Below are 23,784 nucleotides of genomic sequence, written 5' to 3'. Positions count from 1 at the left end.
TGCAGTGGTTAAATGCTAGAACTGCAGCCACAATGTTGTGAGTTTGACCCTGCAGGGCTCCAGGTTGACTCAGCCTTCTATTCTTTCATAGGTCAGTAAAATAAAATAGAAATGTAAAGTCCTATTGCTAAAGTGCTGTGAAAGAACATTTTCAAACACCTCCAGGTCAAGCAAATATAGGCTGCCATCCACACTGCAGAAATAATCCAGTTTGATACTGCTTTAACTGCCATGTCTCAATGCTAGGGAAGTCTGGGAATTGTAGTTTTGTGAGACATTTAGCCTTCAGAAAGCTCTGGTGCCACAATAAACTGCAATTCCCAGAAATCCATAGCACTGAGCCATGGCAGTTAGTGTCAAACTGCATTATTTCTACAGTGTGAATGCAGTCATAGTTTGCCCCAACAGCTTATCTCTTGCAACCTCTGACCTTCTGATTGAAGCCAAGGAATCCAAACTTTAATTTGATATTGTAGCCTTCAAGATTACAGAAAAGCCAGAATCTGCACTCATTGGTTTTTAGTGTGCGTCTCAAGACAAGCACAATCCTCAACCATATTACGACATATTCCTTCAGTAGAAAGAAACTATAATATTAAAAAGGAACCTGTGCTCTCCCTTTTTAGTATGTAACTAGCAACAAGCCAGAAAATATGATCAGACAGAACTGTCTAAAGAATTAAAGGGAATGTTAAAATGTCCCTGTAACTGACATACTAAATTCTAATTGTAATTCAATCTTCCATATTATGTCTCTGCATAGTTTCTATATGTTTTTAACTTGTTCAGGCTACCATTTATTATAGCAATGATGCTTTTACCTAAAGATAAGAGAGTTTTCTAAAACATTTTTGCAGGAACTGAAATGAGACAGCAATAACAAAATTAAAATTACCTTTGAGCATGAAAGACTCGCAAAGGCTTTCTGTCATAGTCACTTTCATATCGAAATCTAGGATCCATTTCGTCATTTATTTCAGGATCATGATCAAATATACGATGCCTTCTAGGAGAGATACAAGATTTGCCATCAAGCTTTTGGTGCTTTTTGTTGGAAATGTTCAATTTTTCATCAAGCTTTTCGTGCAATACACTGTCCCCACATCCAGTTTCATTATCTGATCTGTGATGTTGGTCTAATGATGGTTTGCTGTTCGACAACCCTTCATAGGTCTCAGTAGAAGTATAAGCATCTTTCTTGAGGGATTCTTCATCTCTTCTCAAGGGCATATGTAATTCTGACTGCTCTCTGGAAACCAAGGTGCTTTTTCTGTACGTATCTGTGTCATGCTGTAAAAGAAAAATACTTTCAAAACTAAATACAAAATAATTTTTTGCCCTCTCTCATTTTAATTAACCATTTTTCTTTTAACACCAAAAGCAGGTGATCCTGAGGATTTTTAATAAAGCACTACAGTATTATCAGAAATGTCAGTTTAGGTACTCTTTTATTAGGTCACCCAAGTATTATCAGATGAAGTCTCACTCTAGGAGAAGTATACTGTCATGGTATGAAAGACAGAATCTTACTGGTGTTGTTGTCCCAACTTTAGAATGCCTTCTCATAGATCTGTTTAGTGACAATATTGTATTAACTTGACACCAGTATAAAATGTTTTCATTTGCCTGGGCATTTTATTTTATTAATAGCTTAAAGTGACTGATTTTTCAGCTGGCTGTAGAATTTTTGAGGTTAATGTGGCTGAATGGTTTTTGAGCTGGTTGAAGAATATTTTAATTCTTCTGAGTTTTATGGCTTAGGCTATATATTGTGGATACAAATTTTATGTTTGGATACCCTGCTGGGACCCACTTCTGCTTTAAATTTTAAAAATAAAGAAAGTTGTCACAGTAGGAAGCATTGTTACTAAAGTCTGTGTGCATGTTCATATTCTCTTCCTCTTAGCTAAAAAAAGAGATAAAGGACATAGGCCCAAAACAGAGGGGCCAAATGAAGCGGCTTCCGTCCACTTTGTTGGCATAGCATTCAAATGACACATGCCTCCACAGCGGCCTGAAGCTGCACCTAAGCTGACTTGAGCAAAAAGGACCCAGGATAATCTGGCACCTGGCGGTGCGGATTGGGTCCTGTGGCTGCAGCCCACTTTGGGAGCAGTCTGTGCAGCCAGCACAGTCCTGACCCATTTGTGGCTGGAGCAGACTCAGACTGCTCTTTTGCACCTGTGTTCTAGCCTCTAGTTAACTTCCCTCACAATTTCATCCAAATAAAAAAAATTGAAAATAAAAGCTGTTAATTTTATCAAATTATGAACAGTGTGCTTAAAGGACGGTCTGGCGGCGGTGCCGTTAGTGCCGCCGGCAAGCCACAGCGGATATACCACGCGGCTTGGCAGCAGAAAGAAAAAGAAGCCACAAAAAGCAGCTTCTTGTTCCGGCGCACCAGTGATGCCACAGTGCACCATTGGTGCACTCGTGACGCCACCTGGGCGCCGTGACGTGCGGACGCTAGGCATCCGTCACGTCAAAATGACGGCACCCATGTGTATAGGGCGCTGCCATTTTTATGCCCCCATCACATGCGAGGGGCAAGGGGCGTTTGAAAGCGCCGCCCCTCACACATGACGGGGCGCCTCCTAGCACCCGTTTAAATTGGGCCAACGTTCACCAGGCTATGAATTTTAGTCTGCTGTTGCTGAAAGCTATAAAGAAGAATACCAAACTTACAGTCCAAATAATGGACTTTCATATATAAACAGGCAAATGCTGAGGAACACTATCCAATTCACTTTTCTATTATCTCAATCAAGAATATAATCCCATTGCTTCTTAAATAAAATCTTTGGTTTACCTCTATGTGCCTCTTTCCTTCTCTTCTTAACCTTTCATTACAGTCTTCTTTTTCCCTGAGATACTGATTGTACTCCTTGTTTCTTTCAAGTCTTAACCTATCCTAGAATGGACATTAGAAAGTGTACTGAATCAACACGTAGTTTTATGTGTAATCATATAATGAAATTCTTACTTTTGCACCATTTAGTAAGTTTTATTCATAATGCATATGAAATTCTTGCTTAAAATCAAATGTGTAAGTGTTTTCACCAGTATTACTTTTTTATATTATATATATATATTAAATCACTTAAATTATTTACATTGCCTAAATTATCTGATCTATAGTTTTGAGCATTGCTAATAGATATAGAAGGCTGCACTGAAGCCTTCTGCTGTGCTGAAGAATTAATATGATGTTCTGCATTTCAGCTTTCTCCCATAACACACACCAAATATTTTAGAATTGATTTGTTGTGTTGATCTCAGGAGCATCTCTGGCCATGCTTGCTGTTTACTTCCCTATGTGGCATGACTCATAGAATCATAGAATTGGAAGAGGGCCATCAGGTCCAACCTGCTGCCGTGCAGGAAATCAAAATCAAAGCATCCCTGACAGATGGCCATCCAGCCTCTGTTTAAAGACTTCCAAAGGAGATTCCACCAGTCTCTGAGGGAGTGTGTCGAACAGCTCTTGCTGTCACAAAGTTTCTCCTAGAGGTGGAATCTCTTTTCCTGTAGCTTGTATCCATTGTTAGATGTTCTAGTCCAGTGATGGTGAACCTATGGCACACGTGCCAGAGGTGGCACTAAGAGCCCTCTCTGTGGGCACATATGCCATAGCCCCAGCACAAAGTTTGCCAGTTTGTTACTAGAAAGCCAGAGGGACACGGCACTTTACAATAAATAAGTGGGTTTTGGGTTGCAGTTTGGGCACTCGACCTCTAAAAGGTTCACCATCACTGTTCTAGTCTCTGGAGCAGCAGAAAACAAGTTTGCTCCATCCTCAATGTGACACCCTTTGAAAGATTTAAACAGGATGGAGGTGGGTGAGTCAGCAGCCCTGTCCATCACAGCTTTTTGTTGCTCCTTACTGAGCTCCAATTGGCTATTCCCCTTTCAAGGATCTGCCTCCTTTCTCTGTGTAATTTTTCCAGTTTCAAAATGGCAACCAGAAATTATTTCAATGTTTTTGTTCTCCATGTTACCTATGCCAATCTTAATGGACTCACCAGGAAAAGCTTTAGGTCTGAATTTTGCCTTATTCTTATTCCTTTTTACCTTACTGCTCTGTTTTACCTCAGTTTCATGGATTTTCTCTGGATTTATCAAGTGCTGTGGAAACCAATTTCCACCTCACTCTTGCTAGATGAGATTAATATTTTCTTCAGTAGCGACTCCGATCTTGACTTGGATACTTGTTGCTCATCAGGCTGAATGCTTAAATCTTTTACTTATCCATGGATTTGCCATCCACGGATTCCACCATCTGTAGACAGCAAGCCCCCAGTTTTTCCCAATGGCAGCACATATATGCAGCTGTGCCACCATTAAGGGCAGCCCTGGCAGTTCCACTGTCCATGGGGGCCGCCAGGGAGAGCTCCATTCCTGAGGTGCCCTCTGTCTGCTGCCAGCCCAGCGGGTAGGTTGGGGGCAGAGAGGGGTGGTGGTGCTGGGACTGGCACAGCCAGCATCAAACTCCATGATCAGCCTTGCCTGGGATGGCACCTCTTCTTCTCTTTCTCGGCTTGCCGCCCAGCACTCCAGAAGTGAGAGCACTCTATTATCCAAAGGACCCCCAGGATGCCCACACAAGGTGACTGGAAGGAGCCCCAAGGTCTGGGTGCCTGCGGGAGGCTCCTCGAGGCAAGCCAGGCACCTTCCCCATGGAGGCTGGGCTCCTCAAGCGTCGGAACCACTGAAGGACAGAGGGAGGGTGTGAGGCCAGCCCAGCAGGATATGCAGGGGAGAGAGGTCACTTTGGTGCCCCTGCCTGCCCACAAGATGCCCAGAAGGAGGTGGGGGGGGCTTCAGGTAAGCCTCCATTGTTTGGGGACAATGGGGGCTTATCTGAAATCCCACTGTCCCTAATGGCGGTGTGACCACATATACATTGGGGACAACAGGACTTAAGCATCCATGGATTCTGGTATCCGCAGGGTGGATCTGGAATGGATCCTCCACGGCTACAGAGGTCCCACTGTATTACATTTTCACTCTCCACTATCTGCTGACTCACTACCTTGGATGGTTAAAAAGCCCCAGAACCATATTCCATTTGATGTCTTTGTTTTTCAGATGGCAAATGGTTGATTGCAGAGACGTCCTCTAACTCTTCAACAAAAGAGATACCATTTCTGGTAACACACCAGCTATTTTGCTTAACTGGGCAGAGAGCAATAAACTACACTCACACTCTCACTCACACAGACACACACACACACACACGGAGGAAGAAACTTTGGGATGGGTCAGATATGACAGCTATCCCTCCCATTGCCCTAATATATCCTGTAGTGACTAAGTGATCTATTTTCTGGATAAGGTATATGTTCTATACATGATATTGCAAACACTCCATGTGATATTAACCAAATTCTTATGCACCTACTTTAGCTGACGTCCTGTCACCAATGGGAAGAGAAAGTCCCTGAGTGTATGGATCAACTTCACCAGATGTAAGATATTTTTTCTACACAAAAGAAAAACAGTGACTCGACACGATCTACTAAATACCATATCTGGGCTTAAAAAAGACATATTTCAAAATGATTCTGCAGAGGTAATTTCTATCAGTCCTCAAATAATTTTTGTCACAGCAAATTTACACAATCCTTTTGTTGCAGCAAATGCAGCATATTGACAGAACAGTATCATATAGGTCAGTATACCATCATGAAACTGGCAAAAGTGTCATGACCAGTGAAGTGCTGGAGTATTTGCTGCATACTGACTTTGAACCATTAATTATTCCACAGCTCTAGATTAAAAACAAAAAGCCAAATCACACTGATCTTATTGCTCAATAAAAGTAGAGATTTACAACTGAAAGCATGCAATTTTATTAAAGAAACATATAACATGAAGTCCAAAACAGAAAATTGTTTATGCTATACCATTCATAATTCCATTATTTTAAAAAAGCAATTTCCTTGATTTAATAAAAAAAAAGTACATGGGTATCATGCAACACAAGTCTATACATGCTGGATCAGAAATGAGTTCAATCGGATCACACCTCTGAAAGTGTGCACAGGATTGTGTCATTTTTGCCTATATTTAGTCTGCATGCCAACATCAAATAAATAGGCACAATAGGTTATCCAACCTCAAGGTTACTGAGAATAACTTGTCAAAATCAATCAATCAAACAGCAGAAGAGTGTAAGTAACATATAATTTACTAATAAGGTGCTCTTTTTGAAAGCAATGTAAAATTAATAATTTAAGTTAACCCAACATGATGACACCCACACTGCTGTGAAGTGATTTAACAATATAATTGTGCCCTGTAGTAAATATTAATGATATTAAAGTTAAAGCAGAACCTCAAGCCAGAAGTGAAATCAAATATGAAGGAAAAGACAGTGTGGGAAGATGACATTGCCAGAAAAATGATGCATAGCTTATCTTGTGATGAGCAAGCTTACATGTAGCAAGACACAACAAAGCACAAGGACTGATTCTGCCCACCCCGCAAAAAAACTCCTTTCATTAGCACATTAGAACCAAGCAAAATATTATAGTAAATTGAAGAATAGCATGATGCAATCACCCTACCTTCTTTTTTGCCTGTGAAATTCCCTAAAAGTTAGGAAAACAGACTGCTCATAAAGAACATTCTATGAAAAATGACTTGATTTTAAGTATTCTCTATTCCCATTAAAGTGGCATGTGCCAACTTAAAACAGTTTTGAATTTTAGGAAGTACTGATTCTATAAATGTACATTAAAATCTGGATCTGAAATATTTACTCTGATGGACTGTAAATGCCTACTGAAAATAGCATATAAAATATCTAAACTATGCATTAAATTAGAGAAAATTATCATGTTTAGATTATTAACATTACTACTACCTCATCATACCTAGCACAAGACAAAGTATGGTGTCTTTCAGCATGATCTTATCTTGTTCATTTTAATTACTTTAGATGTTTATATTTCTAGGCTACTGCCTTGGCTGCAGGTTTTTTTTCTCCATAACTGACATTTTGGTACTCATAGTGAATATTTATTCTGTAGAAGGAATCCACAACAACATGGGCATCTCCTCTCATGACATTTCCAGAAGCGGGAGACATGTGATTTTAGATGTTTGACTACTGACTCCTCTTGTTACAGAGCCTTGCCAAAGGAAATTGATTGATATGCAAGAACCAATGGAAAATGATTGTCAAAGAAAACTGACTAATACAGAAAATCAAGGAGATCTCAATCAGAAACACAGAAATAGAAACAGAATCCATCTATTATTCTTCACCTATGCAGCCACATCTTTTGACTGGAAGCAGTCTGCTCCTGTGCACTTCCAGAGAATAACTATTCATGGGGAATAGCAACATCTCATTCTCTGCACAGCACAGAGGCACAGTCCACAACCACATGGATATACCCAAGCCCTATAACCTTCAGGTAGGTTTGACTGAGTAATATATAGTAACAACTGTAACACCCTTCTACCAATTGTTGCCTTGGCAGATTTGAATTTATCTATTCTGTAATGAAAGCTGAATACTGACTGAGCCTCTGCTCTACAGTTATCTTCTAGAGAAGCTTTAAGGAATAAGCTGAAATACTGACATGACAGTTCAAAAGCTGAGGAGTAGAAAGTGAAATTAGAAGCAAACAAAGACTTATTGAGAGATTATATATTGAATAGAGAGATCTAAAAAGCTGTTACTGGCAAGGCAGGCCTGAAAAAACTGATAAAGAGAAGGGTCAATGGTCAAACATCTAAAATTGGCAACTGGCACAAAGATAAAGATAACCCACATGGCTGTGCATTGTTCCTTTGCACCGTTAAAGAACGTATGCTGTTCTTTCCCCTCATATCAATGTTGCACATATATCATTTCTGATGTCCAAAAAAATTTCTTCTTCCAAATCATCCTTAAAATGTTTTCCACTACAAGAGTTTCATCTCATTTATGTTTTAAACAGAACCTAATAAGAGGTTCATTAGCTGCAGGAGAAATCATCATCCTCAATTCTTAATTAATAGCAGTTTGAATGTATTTTCGCTTTGAAAGCTTCCACTGGAAATTTACTCATAAACAGCACTTTTTACCTGAGAAAGGTAACGTCGGTAGTCCTGTCGAAGCTCCTCTTTCAGTTTGTGTTTTTTATGTTCATAGTCTTCTCCAAGAGGCAAGCTTAAGCCATAGTCTGAAAAATGTAATTCTGTACTTAGGCATGAACTACTCAAACAACATGAATTAATAAATGTGAGAGACACTAGATACTAAAGATGAGAGAGACAGAAAAACATATTCTTCCAAATAATTGGTTACATGTAAAAGAGCAGCACTGTAAATTGCCTTGTTCAAAAGGCAGGGGCAGGCTCCAGACCCCCCAGGTACCGAGCCAGCAGCTGGGGAACCAGCACTGAAATGACCCACTATCTTGTGTGAAAGGGATTATGAGGGACTGCATGGGTGGCCTGAGGGAGTCAGCACACCTGGGAGAAGCAACACCATTCAATCCTGCCTGTCAAGGTTGGCACGAGGGATAAACCAAATGTGAGCTATTTCTTAAGTCCCAACAGAGAAAGAGCAATTCTGTCATCCATTCCTGTGGCCTCTCTTTTCCAAGAAATGCTGTCTACCTGCTGCAAAGGACCATTTCTAGCAGGCTCCAGGCTCCCCAGATATTTAGCTATTGACACTTCCTGCTCCCCTGGCTGAAAGGGAATATAAGGGGCTGCCAGTGTGGTGGGCTTGTCACCGATGGTCTTGACACCAAAGGGGTATGGAACGAGGGCCAATTACTTTGTTGGGGAGTGGGAAGGATGACTCTTTGACTGAAACTATTGCTGCTAAATGTAAACACGGAAACATCTTTGATCCAGGATTTTATCTCAGATGAACATGCTCACTTGCTTGTATAGTGGGCCCACAGTATCTGCGGTGGATCCGTTCCAGACACACACACCCATGGATACCAAAATCCATGGATGCTCAAGTCCCATTGTCCTTAATGGTGGTGCTGCCATGTGGCCACACAGCCATTAGGGAGAATAGGATACAAGCCCCCCGCATCCCCCCTTCCCTCTCTCCCTCTGGCCAACAAGGCTCTGGGGCTTGATTCAGGGCTTGATTCAGAGCCCCGTTGGCTGGAGGGAGCCAGCGCCAGGGCTGGGGCTTGAATCTTGGAGCCCAGAGCCTCCCTCTTGGGTGCTAGGCCTAAAAACAAATCTCAGCCCCAGCAGACGGGGTGGCAGATTCCATCCCCAAAGTCAAGTCAAGGCAAAGAAGAAAGGATGAGGGGAGGAAGGGAGGGGAGGGGAACACAAGGGACTTTTGTCCCCAATGGCAGTGCTTGCTATCCACGGATGCTCAAATCCGCCTCCCAGCTCCAGGCATTTCTGGATGAAGCAGATTACCTAGACCAGGGGTAGGCAACCTTTTTGAGCTGGGGGCCGGGTTGCTGTCCCTCAGACAACTGGGGGGCCGAAGCCAAAAAATAAATAATTAAATAATTTTTTTTAAAAAAAATTAAATATATAAATAAACCAGGACAAATATAGGACAAAATTTTCAAATGGAAGACACTTTTTTTAAAAAAAATGGAGGACACACGAAAAAAATTGCTGATTTTTAAAAAAATGTTAGTATAAATGCATGTTTCTGAGGCTTCTATAGACAATTGCCCCCCAAAGGCCCCGGCGGCAATCGGCGGCAGGACTGGGCTGGGGCCGGTTCCAAGGCCTTGCCGGGCCGCATCCGGCCCGCGGGCCGCAGGTTGCCTACCCCTGACCTAGACCCATTTCAGTCTGGTTTTAGGCCTGGTTATGGAACAGAGATGGCTTTGGTGGCCTTGGTAGATGGAAGTGGTCACTAGGAGAGGTCATCCTGAATTTTGGGGTTATGTCATCACAATTCTATCTCTCCTTTCCATGAGATTCCAAAGAAGCAGTTTCTTCTCTAAACCAGTGTCTGCTATCAGTAACAGACTGGACAAGGGTGAACAAACCCAAAAACTAAACCCAGACAAGACAGATGTGGTCCTGGTTAGTCAGAAGGTTAATCAGAGAATAGGGGTTCAGGCTGTGGTAGTTGGGAGTTACACTCCCCCTGAAAATGTGGACTTGCAGCTTTTGTTGCTCCAGGACTTGGATCTGAGCCTGGATACCCAGGTTTTAGTTGTGGCCAGGAGTGCAACTTGCAAAGTTAAAACTAGTGCATCGTTGTGGCCATTCAAGAAGTGAGATCTGGCTGTGGAGATACATGTCTTGGCTACATCCCTTGGACTACTATAACGTGATCTATGTGGGGCTGTCTTTGAAAACTGACCCAAAACTTCAGCAGAACCAAAACTCTGTAGCCAGGCTGCTGGCTGGGTACAGGGATCATGTGACTCCCCCTCCCTTGAAACATCTGCATTGGCTACTGGTCCCTTCCCAGGCAGAATTCAAATCACTGGGGTTTGGAACTTTATAGGTCTACATGGCTTGGGTCCAAACTATTTGAAAGACTATGGGGCAAAATAGACTGGCAGTAAGCACAGGATTGGGGTTGGCATCTAAGGATGGTGTTTAGGATGCCATTAAGGATGCCATATGCTCTGACGCCACCCCCACACCACCAGGAAGCTGCACGGCTGGACTGCATGTGTGGCAGCTTCATGGCATTTTGGCGGCATGGCGTTTACACGTGCCATGCTGCTAAAAGCAGTGACAGCCAGAGTGCCCTTTTTCCACCCCAAAAAGGAGCAGCATTTTGCCACTTCTTTTTAAGCTGGAAAAACGTCAGATTAGGGCCACAGCACTCAAAGGGACAGCATGATGCTGCCCCTATAGGGACATCTGTTTCAGCCTTATATCTCCTTATATAATCCAGGTATTGGGTTGAGATCAGCAAGCAAAGACTTTGTCACAGTCCCATCACCCTCGCAGGCACGGTTGTTGAGAACTTGAGAACCTTCCCAATGGCAGCTCCCAAGCTGTGGAACTCCCTTCCATGGGAAGTCCAGTTGGCCCTCTCCTTCCTCTCTTTCTATTGACAAGTGAAGTTGTTCTTATGTAGGCCTTTTGAATTTTAATTATGGAGTTCTAGATGGTATGTAATGCGGTGTACTGTATTTTTTAAACCTCTAAATGAAATTTAATAATAATAATAATAATTTGTTTTATTTATATACCGCTATTCCAAAGATCATAGCGGTGAACAGCAAGTAAGCTAATTAGCAAGTAAGCTAATTTGCCCTCAACAGTCTGGGTACTCATTTTAGCGACCTCGGAAGGATGCAAGCCTGAGTCGAGTTTGGGCCCTTTTGCTGGTCTTGAACTCGCAACCTTGTGGTTTCGAGTGAATGGCTGCAGTACAGGCATTTACCCACTGCGCCACGTTTAAATATGTGTTAAGTGTTTTAACCATATTTTTGACCCAACAAATTCAACATTATCCTTATTCACTTCAACTCCCCTTTAATCAAATAATAGGGATGACAGACTATTGGGAGAAAGATTGTTTAAACTCACTGGTGCCAAATTTTTAGATTATATTATCTGGACAATTAGGACTGCATGATTGAAAACAATAAATGCAAGCCTATTTGTCAGTTTAGGAACTGAACATATTTACGCTAGCTGTTCATATTTAAATAAAATAGCAAAAGCCAATTAAAAACATACCTAGAGCAAAGGCCTAGGTTTTTTTAAGTTATTAAAGAAATGCTGAACTATGAAGAAATGGAAGTTATAAATAGGAGATATAAAAGCAGTGAAAAATGAATGGCTAAATTTGCAGTTATGTAAATTCTAAGTAAAAAAGTATGTTCCACCAACATCAGTGAGATTCTCTTCTGTGTAAACTTGCATAAGAGTAGACTGCACTAGTTTCAGATAGTTCTTTTTTTAAGAAGCAGTGTGATTCAAACATTTTTTCTTTAACATTTTATTTAAAAATTAAAAAAATTAAAAATCTAAAAAAGAAGAAGAAGAAGAATCCACCTTCAATAAATGACAGTAATAGAATTTCTGGTATGGGCAGGTGTTGATATTTTGCCTCCAGAAAAAAAGAGAGCCAAGATGAATTAGATGTTTGATCAGATCAACATATTTGCAAGATGCGGATTATTTTGAAGACAGACAACTTTTAGATCTATATTTAACTTTAAATATGTTTTGTCATCAAACTAAGCTGTAGTTTATGAACTTTTACAACTACAGACCTATGACAATGCATTCTGAGACAAAATCTCAGTGTTGCACCTCATAATGTGCATTACACTATAACAGAAACAGCATCTCTATTTTTGTTAATCCTCTCTATGACATCATGGAAATACAGGCAACAAAGGTAACTAGCTGTAACAGAACACTGCAGCTCCTTGAAAAGCAACACTCTGTAACTACTGTATAAAATGACAGGCTTCTGTCCCCTGACAATTGGATTTTACTTCTCACATCAGCCTCCATGGGCTAAATATACATACTACCAACACAAACTCTTTTACTAAATTTTTGGTTTGAATTTTGGTAAAAACATTTTTTATATTTGTCAATGACTGAATAAACAGATTGACTGACATGTTGCAGTTTACTAACTGCAACCCAGAATAACTTTCACTAGTAGCATCAAATGTACTATCTAGTTTACCTTGCCAACTTAAGCCTTTATCGGTAAGTAAAATGTTTTAGTTATTCATCTATCTAATGCAGATGTGTGGTATATCCAGGTGTACCAAAAGTTACTAACCATAATAGCAAAACAGAACTCCACAGAGACAATTTACCTTTGGATATCCACTAAGACAAAGAAAGGAAGGGCATCACCTTCACTGTTCAGCTTGCTAAATTCCAAATGGCATACAGCTAGCCATAAACAGAATGTAGAATTAGATGATCCTTAGTTTGATGAAGCATGATATTCTTTATATTCTAAGATATAACATGCTCATAGAGCAGAAATCAAATATGAAATACATACTTTTGGGTGTGCCATCATGATGTTTTTCCTAGATGCCTTTGAGGATAGACAGCACTTTATTGTTACTTTAGGTCATTTTTAGTGATGTCATTTTCAATTACTGTCAGACTGCTCACAATGCTACCTAACTCTATAAACATAAACAAATTCAGCAAAGGTGTATCATACATGAGAATAACTGCTATTTCATTCTATCTCATATTGAACTTTGCTATATGACCAACACGGCTACCCTTAAATATATTTTCTGGGTGTGAAGATACCACATTTTAGCTCCTACAGGGGAATCTTAAAGAGGGAACCAATGTACAGGAACATTGGTATTTGCGGTTTCTGCTGCCAACAAAGGTAAAACGTTTTTTTAAACTGGGACTACATTTGGCATGTTTTACCAAAACGCCACCTAAAATTGTCCTAATGCAAAAGCATGGAGGCTTCTCTTGAGAGAATCAATTTCTCTGCCTAACAGAGGAGGCTGTGACCTCATTAAAGATGGGGACATTGTGGATCTCATACCTTTTTGTATTGCTAATGGAATCCAAATTTTATCTCCTGGACTTTGGAATGCTTTGTTCCCAGTGCCACATGGTCATATGGCGGAGGGGCCTGCCTGCATAGATATCTCTCCACACTGTCTCAACGCAGAACAACACAACACCTTGACAAAATGTAGGCCTGTGACTAACATTATTATTCTTTAAATTTTTTCTCTTGTATGATTTGCCTGATGAAAAAGCCTGTGGAGGTTTGAAAGCTTTTATCATGTATTTTGTGCATTTTGGTTGTCCAAATAAAGGTTATCACTGTTTTGTGGATTTTGGAGGTTATTTCACTTTACTATATTGTCAACATGGCTACCCCTGAATATGCTGTTTCATGGGTTTTCTTTTTAATCTTCTCAAACTTGTAAACCTATCTTCATCTTGGTTTTTCAAATCAGATAACAAATAGACCATTATGTATTAAAATTACTTGACCCCAACCCTCTGAATGAGCATAAGATTATTTTTAAGATGCAGTAGGATATAAAGAGGACAACTCTTACGGCTATTTATTTATATCTGTTAATAGCTCTTATTCAGTAGGAAAAACTTTTCACCTTAATAAATGATGGTAATAGAATTATTACTCTTTTCCAAACTATAACTTTTTCATCAAAGGCAAAGCTACTTGACTGGCACCATTCTTGCTGCAAGGAGACAAAACAGTTCAGGGAGGTATGTTTTTGAATAGATGGCATGAGAGCAAAGCATTATGCAAACAAACACACACTCCATTCTAAACTCTTGATTACTTCTCATATAAAGTTTAAGTCTTAAACTCTCATTTTCCACAGAAATACATAACTTAATGTTACATTAAGTCACATCAATAAAAAATTCATTTAGCAGCAAATGCATATCACCATTACTTGAATGATCTTATTTCAAGTGAGAAAAGACACTGCAGATATCAATTTATACTTAGATTTCATCTTCAGTTCACTAGTGCCTGACCTTAATTTCCAGATCCATAGGACCATTATCTTCAGTTCCCATGGGTTCTATGTTTTTACTCAACAGTTTTCAATATATGTCAAAATTACTTTAGATTCACATCACTGAACTTCATAGTCTTACATGTTTTATCAAGTTTATTTTCTAAAATCCCTCGATACTCTTTATTGCAATTTATCCTAACAATCCTGCAACTGTTTATATTTCATTTATTTTGGCCACATATGGAGCAAAAGTCAAAATAATGTAAAAAACCATGCACTGTGAGTCCAGAGTTAGGGTTTGAAAACTTTCAAATCCACATTTTTAGGCAAAAGGTGGCATTGGTTCATGGTACCACTTATCTGCCACATGAAACAATAGTTGCTGCTGTGTGTCTTCAAGTCATTTCCAACCTATGGCAAACCTAAGGCCTTCAAGTCATTTCCGATCTATGGGGCTCTAAGGTGACTCTATCATGGGGTTTCCTTGGCAAGATTTGTTCAGAGGGGGTTTGCACCTTTTACAACTTGTAGGCAAGATTTTTGTAACTCCACAAATGTTAGCAACTTTGCCTATCCCTATCTCAAAATCACACTGCTTCAACACAGCGCAACACAATTCTTTTCTTTTGATACATCAACCCAGAACATTAAGCCAAAATTCAATTAACAATAGCTTCCTCACTCAAACATTATTCTGCAATTTCAGTTTGTAATTAGTTCAATGCAGGTTTTTACTATTATTCCGGCAATCAAATCAAGTATTGTTCTCAGGATATAAAAGACCTTGATCACAGATGGAAGCCACTGAAAATAGCTACCTGACAGCATGTATCAGAATAAATTAAATTTAACCATCAGAGAATCAACTATACTGAAAGAAAATAAAGATGTTGCTAGGTAACAACTAACTTGATCCAAGAACACTCTATAGGAATTGTCTTTCACGAAGCCCAACACAAAAACAAAAAAAACAAAAAAACACCCTGGACATATGTGAAGAGAAAGTTCATCAGAATAAAAAGCAAACAAGCTACCCAGAAAAAGGAAGAAAATACAAAAAAGGTAATATAACCAGCTACATAATTTTTTGAGAAAATAATGTAACGTACACAAAATTTAAAAGTTGATGACAACAGGATGTGTATTCTTCCCACTTTGAAGTACTCAAATATGTAAAGGACGACTGAGTTTTTTAATATATGCAGTACATAAAAAATAGACAGGAACCTATGCTATGTAATGTGTGTGACAAAAGCAAAATATAGATTCAAACTGTGTATTTTCCCACATAATGTAAGAAATCTTATTTCTAGTAGATTACAAAGGGAATAATTATCAGTGTAAATAGATAGGCAGTCATATTATAGTATGAGTGAATGGGGGGGGGGTTAAAAAACAGCAGCTACAGAAAACACAGCATCTATGATACAATACTGTAGTTTATCACACAGGATGGATCTTGTGCAGAAACTTGATTTAAAGTGAAAAAAAGCCACAAAAGTGGGTTGTTTTTCACACGACATTTGGGGTTAACCAGAACAGAATCTAGAAATAACCTACAAAATAGGGTAGTTTTTCAGATAACGTTTGTGTCAATGAGAAATAACACGATATTCATCCAAACGCAAAGTCAACGAAACCCGTTCCTTTTTATTTTCAGGGGCTTTTCAAAAATAAAAAGGAGTGTGTTTTGCCGACTTTGCATTCAGATTAACGTCACATTATTTCTCATTGAAAAACAAACCACAAAAGCGGATTTTAAAATGCCATTTCTGCATGGGATTTAACCAATTTGCCTTCAATTTGCCTCAGTATGATAAAGTCCTGTGTCACATATTCAAGCTGGGTTTTTTTGGGAATACCAAGGCAGCACAGGAACATTATATGAACAATCCAGCTGTACAGGAACCCCTCTGTCATTTAAAAAAAAGTGTTTTTAGCTCATTTGTAGTTTTTCATGGTGAGTATGTAGTATGAATGAGTCTAGAATTTTTAGTTTAAAAATTGACTCAAAAAACCTGAGTCGATTTATATACACGTCAATGTAAGTACTGTACTTTAATTCTTATAAAAAAGAAATCATCCCCTGGTGAAATGCAAAAGCTTAATCTATCCTGGAAGCACTGGTCCTGTTCTATTTTCTCATCTATCCAACCTTAGTATGGGCACAAACAGTTACGCCTGCTGGAGGCTTTTGCAATCAGCTATCTGCAAACTGGAGCATCCACGGATGGTCCCACCCCACTCTCCCAAATGGTGGTACATACACAGCTCTCCACCATTAAAACCAATAGGATTTGAGGTCTTCCATTTTTTGGCATCCGCTTGGGGGGGGGGGGTTGTCAAGATCAGAACCCCATAGATACAAAGGGCTGACTGTAGGTTCTTTCGCATTGTTTTCCTTTATTTCATCCTTCAGAACCTTCATTACATGCCCCTAAGTTTTATCCCCAACGTATCCATGGATCAAATCAAATCCATAATTTTGGCCCCCAAACCTGTCCTTGAGTTATACATGAGGTTGACTTATAGTCAAGTATATATGGTAAATACTTTTTCTCTTTATTTGTCCCCCTCCTTCCTGTGGGAAAGACCTTGTTCTAGATGCTTTGTAAATTAGCTTCTGCGTTGTTAGGTGTGCAGATACAATAAATGAGGAGACAGAATGGTGTTTACCTTAATGTGAGACAGTAACCATTAAAAAAGTATTAACCTATAAATACTATGAACACCTACCTGACTGTTGACTATTTGGAGGGATATTTTCTTTAGCCATGGATATCAACATTTTGCTGGTCTCTGAAAGCTTTTCAGTACTTTTGTTCTGGAAAAAAAACCATAGGTAAGACAAAATTACCATATACCACTGAACAACATTCTGTAGTTTGACTGAATTTTCTTTGAACCCAAAAGTGGGATTATGTGATTTCTGGCATTTTTCATAAAAAGGTTGTCACAAATTCAAATGTATTCTTTCTGCTTAGTACGTGTTCACATAAAGCAGTTATATGCAACCCGAAAATGTTATAATTTGGCATCTGGTGTGCTTTCTCACTCTCTCACTCACTCATACATAAATACACATAAATACAAAATTTATCAGCTATATTTACACATTTCACATTTAAAAGACAGAGATATATAATGAAATGTTATAAATCAGATCTTTAACAGTGCAACCTGAATTACTGGAATAGTCTTACAGCCTGGAAATAATGTATGGATAAATAACATTATCATTAATACCTTATTTTGGGGATGTAATGAAATACAACATAACAAATTAGTAATATTAGTATTGTTGTTACATTGCTGGTAAATGTATTAAACAAATTGTTTTAAGAGTTATGTGTACTTGTTACTTCTAAAATGTTACTTGGAGTGAGCTGTGAGGACAATTTTTTAAAATTTTAGTCAGCCCTCGTCTTACGTGGGGATCCGTTCCGGATCCCTCCGCATAAGGTGAATTCCGCCTATGCTCAAGCCCCATTGGAAACAATGGGGCTCGTGCATGGCGGCGCGGCGGCACGCAGGGCGCAACGGGAGCGCGCGCCCATTCAATTGAATGGGACGCGCTGCCCCTTCTGACCCGCACGCGCCCCGCGGCTTGAACGCATAAGCTCAAGTCCAGGTAAATTTTAAAACAAGTTAGAAAAATCTAAAAAACATGTTAACTTTTTCAATCACAAACCACAAACATTAATTACTTATAAAATAATAACAATGACTTCTATTTAAAAAGTAATATACCAAGTAATATACCAAGTATACTTCACCTCAGCTTCATTGAAGTGTAAAAATCTTACCTGCATTTCCATGTAAGGTGGATCATTTTCAAGCTTTGCCTTGTCCTCAGCCAACTTGGCTTTTTGCTCTTCAAGAAACTGGTCTAAGTCTTCTTCCATCGTTTTTTGGATTCTGGAAACAAGACAAGGTTATTAAAGGCAGTACCTAGTAAATAAATAACAGCAAATTTATTTTTCCAAGAGCTGCTCTGCTAAAAGCATTAGAGACAGCTATACCTTATTAGGAGACTGAAGAGCAATAAAGTGCCAGTTGCCCCCAAAACTGTCCCCCAGCTCAAATAACATGGACAGCAATAGTCCCTTGCATGTCAGGTTGGTGAATGGTTTTTAAAAATCCTGCTGTTCAGGACATGATTCAGAATTAGCATGCTGACTTGTGCACCAATAGATCTGGCTAGATAAAGCTAGAGGCCCATAGGATTCTTTGTGAGCTGGGGAATGTGGTGTTCAAGTGGTCTGCTGGCCGTATGTGAGGCCCTAAAGATGAGTGGCAGATTAGGGATTCAGTAGTTGTACCATCCACCCACTGTTCAACAGTCTCCCTTCCAAAGCTAAGCAGGAGTGCGGGGGTGTCTTGGAGTTGATGTTAGGAGTCCCCCCAGTTTCTGGTGCAGGATGAATGGGACACCTATACTGAGGCTGCCCTGTCAGCTCAGGCCTTCATGTCTGCCATGAAGAAATCTGCTAACCCAAGTGCTATCTGGCCCCACTCATGCTGCTTGGCACATTCTGGACCACATTTTATGTTCTGAGTGGGGTGATGATGACCAGGGAGTGGAGGAATTGTCTATAATTCCATCATGGACAAATCATTACCTGAAAGGTTTCAACCTGCTGGGACTCAGAATCTCTTTAGAGGTGTTTAAGATGAACTACTCCAAGAAGTTGATGGATCTGGATGACTTTCTAATGGTTCTTGGAGATTTTCCTGTTGCCTCACCAGGCCAGTCTGTCATACCTGGTTGACCTATGCAATGGGGATATAACCAGAGAAGCAGGTATGATCATTCCTGTGTTTCATCTCATGAAATGATGCGAAAACAGCCTCCTCGTTTTCTAGGGGACTGGGGAAAATAAAATGAGTGAGGTGGTAACTGGAGTGCCACTGACAGAAAACTGACAGCAAGTTGAATAAAATACAGGCTAAAGCCTAACTGAAGGCCAACTCAATGGCAAAATGGGCAGCAAAACAAAAAGAAACAAACAAAAATCTTCCCTGCCACTACTGTATCTGCAAAGAGCAAACCATCAGAGCTGTTTTGAGCAGTCAATGATCTTTTAAATGCTGGCCCACAAAAGGAGAATCTGGAGCACTCACAATAACTGTGAACAACAATTTGACCAGCACATTGCAAATAATATCACTCAGTTCCACTTTGACTTGCATACTATAGTTCAGTGATGGTGAACCTTTTACAGACCGAGTGCCCAAATTGCAACCCAGACCCCACTTATTTATTGCAAAGTGCCACAGCCCTCTGGCTTTCTAGTAAGAAACTCTGGCAAACTCTGTGGTAGGGCGACAGAATGTGTGCCTACAGAGAGGGCTCTGAGTGCCACCTCTGGCACGTGTGCCATAGGTTCGCCATCACGGCTATAGTTAGTACTGATTCAATAGCTCTAACTCTGACCCCTGCTTTTCCAGTAAAAACAAGAACTTTTTCCAGTAAAAGCAAGATCAGAGAGGGCATGAATCTACAAGACCAAAGCAGAACAGTGGAGAATAGGGGAGCTTGGAGATGTCTCATCCACAGGGTCACCATGAGTTGAAGTCAACTCGAGGGCAGGTAACAACAACAAAAAACAACAAAGATGGCCCAAATTCACCAGGGCACTTGCCATCTGCAATGTTTTCCTCAGACAATATTTACAAAAATTAACAGGCAGAGAAAATCTTTACCACCAACAGCACTGCCAAGTCCACTGAGTAGAACCTGTACAGCAACAGTACTGCTTCAGTGGACACTGAGTGCCAATGCATTTATGTTATTTACCATTCTATTTATTTCATCTGCCTTTAATCTTCTACCAATCAGTGTGTGAGGATAAGATGCAAAGCAGAGACCATGTTGAAGACAAAAGTCAACCTGTTTTTCCCCAGCCCAGTCAGCCTACTGGATATCCCACAAAAGCTTTGTACAATTGGTTTTATAGGAATCTCCCAGTTTATTGGGCAATTTTGGCAGGCATAGGGATTTGTGTCCTCAGATGGTAGTCACCAAGGCCTGTTACAGACAGGCCAAAATAAAGCTGCTTCGAGTCACTTTGGAAGTATGGTATTTCAATGATGCATGCGTCCTAAGAGTCCAAAAGCCGCACCAAAGCCACGCTCCAGTCCTAAGGACTGGAGTGCAGCTTTGGTGCAGCTTCCAGACTCTTAGGACTCATGTATCATTGAAATACCATACTTCCAAAGTGACTTGAAGCAGCTTTATTTTGGCCTGTCTGTAACAGGCCCAAGTTATCCAGACCTAACATCTAAAATACCTATTTGCAGCCTAGTGAACATCAAATCGGAAATATAGCCAGGCCTTGGGTTTGATCTGAGATCGACTCATCAGCAATTAAGACCAAGAACTCAGAATGTCTCATGTCCCATTCCACATGATAATAAACCCATACTGCCTGAAGACTGCCCATCCAGAAATACTAATATGCACTATTGAGAAAAGTGCACCAACAGATTTAGATATTATTATTATTATTATTATTATTATTAACCTTTATTTATATAGCACTGTAAATTTACACAGCGCTGTACATACATACATAAATAGATACTGGCCAAAAGACTACTTCCACTGGGAATATTCAAAATATCACGAAAGATCATACCAGAAATTTAATTACATTGGGCTCAGCATTGGGCTCAGCATTAGGCTCACAGTATCTTATTTCACTGTTGCTTAAGTGCTTTGGGGAGTTTCACATTACACTAGCCACTCCATAATACATTTAATACAGTAGCAACTCCATATGACCACTTAACAGAACATATCCCACTACATTCAGTGGCATGTACTTCTGAATAACTATGCTTAGGAGTATCTTTCCAGTACAGTGGGCCTTTGTTATCCGATGGCGTTTGGGTCCAGGCACCCCCGTGAGTAACAAAATCTGTGCATGCTCAAGTCCCATTAAATACAATAGTATAGCAAAATGGTATCTCTTAAATAAAAAATCAAGGTTTGAGACTTGAAATTTATACTTTTTTTGAATATTTTCAAGCCGTGGATCCTTGAATCCATGTATAAAAAAATCCGTGGATAAGGAGGACCGACTGTATTTTGGAAGTACTGATGCCAATGCTAGAATGTTATAACAAAACTATGGAGGAGTTTCATCCATATTATTATTATTATTATTAAGCTTTATTTATATAGTGCTGTAGATTTACACAGCACTGTACATACAAACAATAAAATGGATAAAGTAAACCTGTCCGTGGCGTACAATCTAAAACATAATAGCATAATACATATAAATAATACATAACATCTTCATTCTAAATATATGCCATTCCTTTATACAGCAAACAAGACTTAACAGTAAAACAACATGCAGGGGCCACATGTCCCCTGCTTTATGGCCTATTCACTTATTGTCTTCTTCAGGTATGACTAGTTTAAATTTAAGTGAGTTTAGATATTTTACAGATATTTAGGATCAAATACGTTGACCGGTCAATAATACAGGGAAGATTTTAGCATATAAAGGGATCTTGTAGCTTCTTTGAGACTAACTGAAATACAGAATTTGGTAGCATAGATGGACAGATAGGGAAGTGAATAAGAATAGGAGGTTATATGGGTAGAAGATTGTAGACTAGAGTGACTGGAGGACAGGAGAGGTTAAGAATTGAAGAAGGAGAAAAGAAAGAGATACTTGAAGATGATTAACAGAAGGATAAACCTGGTAAACCAAAACGAAGTAGAGGATGGAAAATAGATGTAAAGAAGGAACTACCTGTTGCAAAATAGTGAATTAATGAGATGCTCTATAACAAAATTTAATGTATAACCTATAGATGAGTTAAAGGCTGAATGTAAGAGACAACTGTTCTACTATCTATTAAGATATGTGACTTCTATTGTAAGATTAATGATTTGCTTAATTGCTTGTATGATTGTGATGAAGATTTATATACAGTATATATATATATATATGACAGAAGTTGGTAGCTGAGCCTACTTCCTCAGGTGCACTTGGGAAAACTTTAGGGAAGTTTGGGAAGAAACACTAGTCAATAATAACGCAGGGAAGACTGACTTTTGTCGTCGTTGTAAGCCCTACAAGCCCTTTCCTCAAGACTTACTACACTCTGCAGATTATTTTGGGGACAGGCACTTTTGGCCAGTCAGTAACAACACGGGGAGTTATAATAATACAAGTATTAAGCTGTGAGTAAAACGAGGGGGGAGAAAAAGAGGAAAGGAAAGAGAGCTTCCACACAAATAGCAGACCCAGGTTTCTTTAAGGAGCAACTCTGCGTTGTTAGGCAACCAGAATAGAAACAAAATGGAGGCCTAGGAGCAGCCTTGGAGTAAAAGAGACTACATATATATATATATATAGTCCTTCTCTAAGCACAGAAACTCCTGAAGATGCCAAACTATAACTCTCTCTCTAATCCAGAAGCAAAAATCCCCAACTACCCCCCCCCCCCAAAAAAAACTACTATTGCTACTATGGCTGCATCCAGTTTGGCGCCGCTTTGACTCTTTGTCTGGCTCTTTGCTATGGAATCCTGGGAGTTGGAGTTTGTCGTGGGCCCAGAGCGGAGCCCGAGACCTACCCAAGGCGACGAGGCCCAGCCGTTGTCAGCCGCGACTCCCGCCGCCTCTCCCAGCCCTCTTCCCCTCCTCCTCCTCCTCCTCCGGGAGGAGCCATCCTCATCCCTGGCAACGGCTCCCTCGGCTGCCCCTTGGTCCTTAAAAGAAGCCGGCCCTCGTTTCTTATGGGCCTACTAGAAAGAGAGTGAGAAGCTGCATCCACACTGCAGAAATAACCCAGTTTGAGACCGCCTTAAGTGCCCTGGCTCATTGCTAATGGGATTCTGGGAACTGTGGTCCAAAAACACAGTGCAGAAATAGTCCACTTTGAGGCCTCTTTAACTGCCCTGGCTCAGCGCTAGGGAAGCCTGGGAATTGGGGTTTATTATTGTGGCACCAGAGCTCTTTCTGACAGAGAAGGCTCAATGCCTTACAAAAGTACAGCTCCCAAACTTCCATACCATTGAGCCAGGGCAGCTAAAGGGGTGTCACACCGGATTGTTTCTGTAGTGCGGATCTTGTTACAAAACTTGTGTTTCAGAAGCAGGGTGACCACATGTCCTAAGCGTAAAGGAGGACAAGGCACAGCAAAATGGAGGGCATTACAAAACAGAACCTTAAAAACACTACAGTGGGCCCTCCACATTTTCTGGGGCTAGAGGTGCAGGAGCACTGTCTGTGAAAGTGAAAACCTGTAAAGAAAAAAACCCTATTTTGTTACCCAAGAGAACACCTTTCTAGGAATCTCTGAGTCTTCCAGCGCAAACCCTATGGTCAACGTCAGCC

At 40.1% G+C, this 23,784-nt stretch overlaps 1 protein-coding gene across 9 annotated transcripts in view; it reads right to left on the bottom strand.

The window, feature by feature from the left end:
- The window catches only part of CSPP1 (centrosome and spindle pole associated protein 1), a 64,472-nt gene extending 40,688 nt beyond the window's left edge, over nucleotides 1–23,784 (bottom strand). For 4 of the 9 annotated variants that reach the window (XR_016280629.1, XM_089517416.1, XM_089517418.1 and 1 more), the window contains exons 1-9: nucleotides 23,022–23,098; nucleotides 19,043–19,193; nucleotides 18,227–18,338; nucleotides 17,157–17,244; nucleotides 8,080–8,177; nucleotides 6,570–6,593; nucleotides 5,402–5,482; nucleotides 2,810–2,911; nucleotides 896–1,290 (exon numbers count right to left, since the gene is read on the bottom strand). Coding sequence is in view for 8 of the 9 variants with exons in the window: in XM_089517416.1 (XP_089373542.1) it covers nucleotides 896–1,290; nucleotides 2,810–2,911; nucleotides 5,402–5,482; nucleotides 6,570–6,593; nucleotides 8,080–8,177; nucleotides 17,157–17,244; nucleotides 18,227–18,325 (887 nt within the window). In the remaining variant the exon portion in view is untranslated. Of the gene's footprint in view, nucleotides 1–895; nucleotides 1,291–2,809; nucleotides 2,912–5,401; nucleotides 5,483–6,569; nucleotides 6,594–8,079; nucleotides 8,178–17,156; nucleotides 17,245–18,226; nucleotides 18,339–19,042; nucleotides 19,194–23,021; nucleotides 23,099–23,719 lie in introns of those variants that run through there. The other 5 variants (XM_089517420.1, XM_089517421.1, XM_089517423.1 and 2 more) reach the window with 3 other exon arrangements.

This window comes from Sceloporus occidentalis, unplaced genomic scaffold (assembly GCF_023333645.1).
Source record: "Sceloporus occidentalis isolate IW3139 unplaced genomic scaffold, rSceOcc1.0.p SCAF_3, whole genome shotgun sequence".
NCBI classification, from domain to species: Eukaryota; Metazoa; Chordata; class Lepidosauria; order Squamata; family Phrynosomatidae; genus Sceloporus; species Sceloporus occidentalis.
This window is presented reverse-complemented; position numbering and strand designations above follow the sequence as displayed.